Source organism: Amaranthus tricolor, chromosome 15, assembly GCF_026212465.1.
Source record: "Amaranthus tricolor cultivar Red isolate AtriRed21 chromosome 15, ASM2621246v1, whole genome shotgun sequence".
Taxonomy (NCBI): Eukaryota; Viridiplantae; Streptophyta; class Magnoliopsida; order Caryophyllales; family Amaranthaceae; genus Amaranthus; species Amaranthus tricolor.
In genome coordinates, this window is record NC_080061.1 from 224,221 (window position 1) to 227,077 (window position 2,857).

Here is a 2,857-nt window from a genome sequence, read left to right on the forward strand (position 1 = left end):
GAGAAGAAAGAAAACGCCGAGTTGGGGTTTGGTTATGAAAAAGGTGAAGTTCTGTTTAAGCCAAGTTGGCTTTTCCACCACCTTTGTGACCGCTGACTTGACGTGGGACACTTGAGCATTTACTTACACTGATTTTCTATAGTTTTTATTAGTTTTTACTATTGAATTTTTAATTTCTAGGTTAAAGTTAAGTTAGTTTTTAGGGTTATTACCAAAAGATCATATTATTACCTTCCTTTATAAAAGGGAAATATTATAAGTTTTAGGAAAAAAGATAATTTTCAGATTTATAATGTTTTTAACAACATCTTATTTTCTCAATTTTCTTGTAAGTTTTCCATTTTTCAGTTAGATATTTTTAAAAATGTGTAGCTAGGTTTTCTTAGTTCAATAAACTTCATTTACCACTAATTCAAGTAAGTTTTTATTATTTTTCTTATTCTTGTAACTTATGTCTGATTATTTAGCAATTTTAATTTCTATATATATTTATGCTATTTAGGCTTCGTCGCCTATTTTAATTTTGTGATGATATTTAACTTTTTGTTGCAAATTTCATTATCATTGCAATCCCGATTTCTATTTGTAGTGATATGTTGTAGTGATAGGCCTTGAAATGAAAAAAAGAGAATAAGTAAAAATGCATGAAGTACAATAAATACAAATAGTGATATTATTATTAGGGTGTACATTTTATAATAAAAATAAAACAAGGCCTCATAATATTTTAGGACGAACCTTGACAAGATGATGTACAACACTATAGTCCAATAGCCCCATGTACTATACAATACTATAGCAAAAGTGGTTAATTATTTTCTTCATGTTAAGAAACCAACTTAATTAAAAGCGTAAATTTATGATTGATACCTATAATAATAACTTTATTAACTTTGATTCAAAGGATAACAAAAGTTATAATTAAGTTACCACATATACCGTATAAGTAAACATGAATGATGATCAATCAAATCAAGTAATGCCGATGTAAAATCATGTCCATTAGTACAAACATTAACTGTACTAAGTGGAATACAAGAATCTTCACTTTAACAATGGAAAACAACCAAGTTTCTATATATAGTCAAATCTGTGTTGCCCTATTTAGCTTTTTGCTAATTTAAACTTTATATAGATTATTATTGAAAGAACAAAAACCATGAGTAGAGGTGGAAGTTATGGTGGTGGTCAAAGCTCCTTGGGTTACTTGTTTGGATCGGACGAAGCAGCGAATCATAATCCTCCACTTTCTCCTTCTCCTTCTCCTTCTCCTACTAAAATCATCATCCCACCATATGGTACTGATATTCAAGTAGAGGAACCAGCTGTAGTGTCTTCTTCACCAAAGCAACACAACAACAACTATCATAGAGCTCAAGGCCAAAACTCTGGCAATTTCATCACTGTAAGACAGACGATCCTACCTACCTACCTACCTACTTATTTATTTTCAATATTATTTTCTCATTAAAATTTATTTTCAGTATTTCCTAATTATTCATGATGATGTTGAAAAATGTTAGGATCGGCCATCAACAAAGGTGATTTCTGCACCTGGAGGAAGTTCTTCACTTGGGTACTTGTTTGGAGATAAGTGATCGTCCCCTAATACGTACCTAGATCTGTGCTCTAAAATTATTATAATCTTAATTATAAATCCGATCCTACCTCAGATTTATATATCATTTCAAGTATCTAATTGTGTGTTATTAGATCTATTTAATTTGCAAATAAAGGGGTTAGCTTTTAGCTTGTGTGCTGCTTAATTGTGTTGTTTCCTATGGCTTGCAATTTCTTATTTTAATTCTAGGGTTTTACTGTGTGCATTTTGTAATATTCTTCAAGTATTGCCTAAGATATTTGTAAAAATTGTACGTGCATTTCTTAAGCCAAATCTAATTTTAATTATAACAGCAGGGAGATGATCAGATGTGTTGCTTGTCTTTGTTTGTCTACTAAGATGTTGTATACAATTTCTTTGTCCTCTTGATCAATTAGAAGCACTTATTTTTTGGGTCAAAGTTTGAGAAAAGGATCCAAAATTAAGTTTGAGAATTAGACATTCTTGTTCTTATTTTTGATCATTGGTTGAAACTTGAAACTATTAACAATTGATAAAGTATGACATATTTTAAAATTTCAACCTATAGCCTGAACTAGCTTATAAATCATTATAGTATTACAATATATTACGGTGTTTCAATAATCAACCATCTGATCTCTTTAAACTTATAGATCGATTAGTATATATAACATATTTTAGAATTTCAACTATTAGCTTAAACTTATTAATCTATATATAATATATGTTGAGACTTGAACGACAATCACATAATGATTTATATGGAATCAAATAAATGGTTAAAACGATCTTTAATATTATGATATATGCTAGAAATAAACAATATTGGATGTTTTTCTTCTTATAGGTGCTTAATTCTTTTATAAGGTTGATATATTCATCTAAAGAAGATGCTAGTCAAAGGACTCGTCGTTCTTTATGCTAACCTTTGATACCACTTGTAGTACGTAGGAGAATAGAAAGCAGCAGCGGTATACTTTGATGCATAAGAGGACAATATATAAAGAATACATAGACATATAAAACATATTACTTGATTGTAATAAATTTGTTCTTCCTTTTTAGTAAAAATGAACTTAATGATAACTTTCTTAATGATATCTTAGAAATACAAAAACAGTTACACCATGATCTGTACGTGTTATATATATATGCATTATGGATCGACAAAACTTAATTAGTACATATAGCGATGAATATATAATTACCTTAATTTTTTTATAGTTACATCGATCTAGCTATTCTTCTTTTTATGAACAAACTTTTTTGGGGGAA

At 29.1% G+C, this 2,857-nt stretch overlaps 1 protein-coding gene across 1 annotated transcript; it reads left to right on the forward strand.

The window, feature by feature from the left end:
- The first annotated feature begins 1,024 nt into the window (after positions 1 to 1,024).
- On the forward strand, positions 1,025 to 1,930 carry LOC130801470 (protein SPIRAL1-like 5). Its single transcript, XM_057665331.1, has 2 exons — positions 1,025 to 1,405; positions 1,524 to 1,930. The coding sequence occupies exons 1-2, from the start codon at positions 1,160 to 1,162 to the stop codon at positions 1,596 to 1,598; spliced, it is 321 nt and encodes a 106-aa protein (XP_057521314.1). The 5' UTR covers positions 1,025 to 1,159; the 3' UTR covers positions 1,599 to 1,930.
- The last annotated feature ends 927 nt before the right edge of the window (positions 1,931 to 2,857 follow it).

Coding starts and splice junctions, on each gene's coding strand:
- LOC130801470 (XM_057665331.1), top strand. CDS start 1,160: ATGAGTAGAGGTGGAAGTTATGGTGGTGGTCAAAGCTCCTTGGGTTAC. Junction 1,406..1,523: donor ACTCTGGCAATTTCATCACT/GTAAGACAGACG, acceptor GAAAAATGTTAG/GATCGGCCATCAACAAAGGT.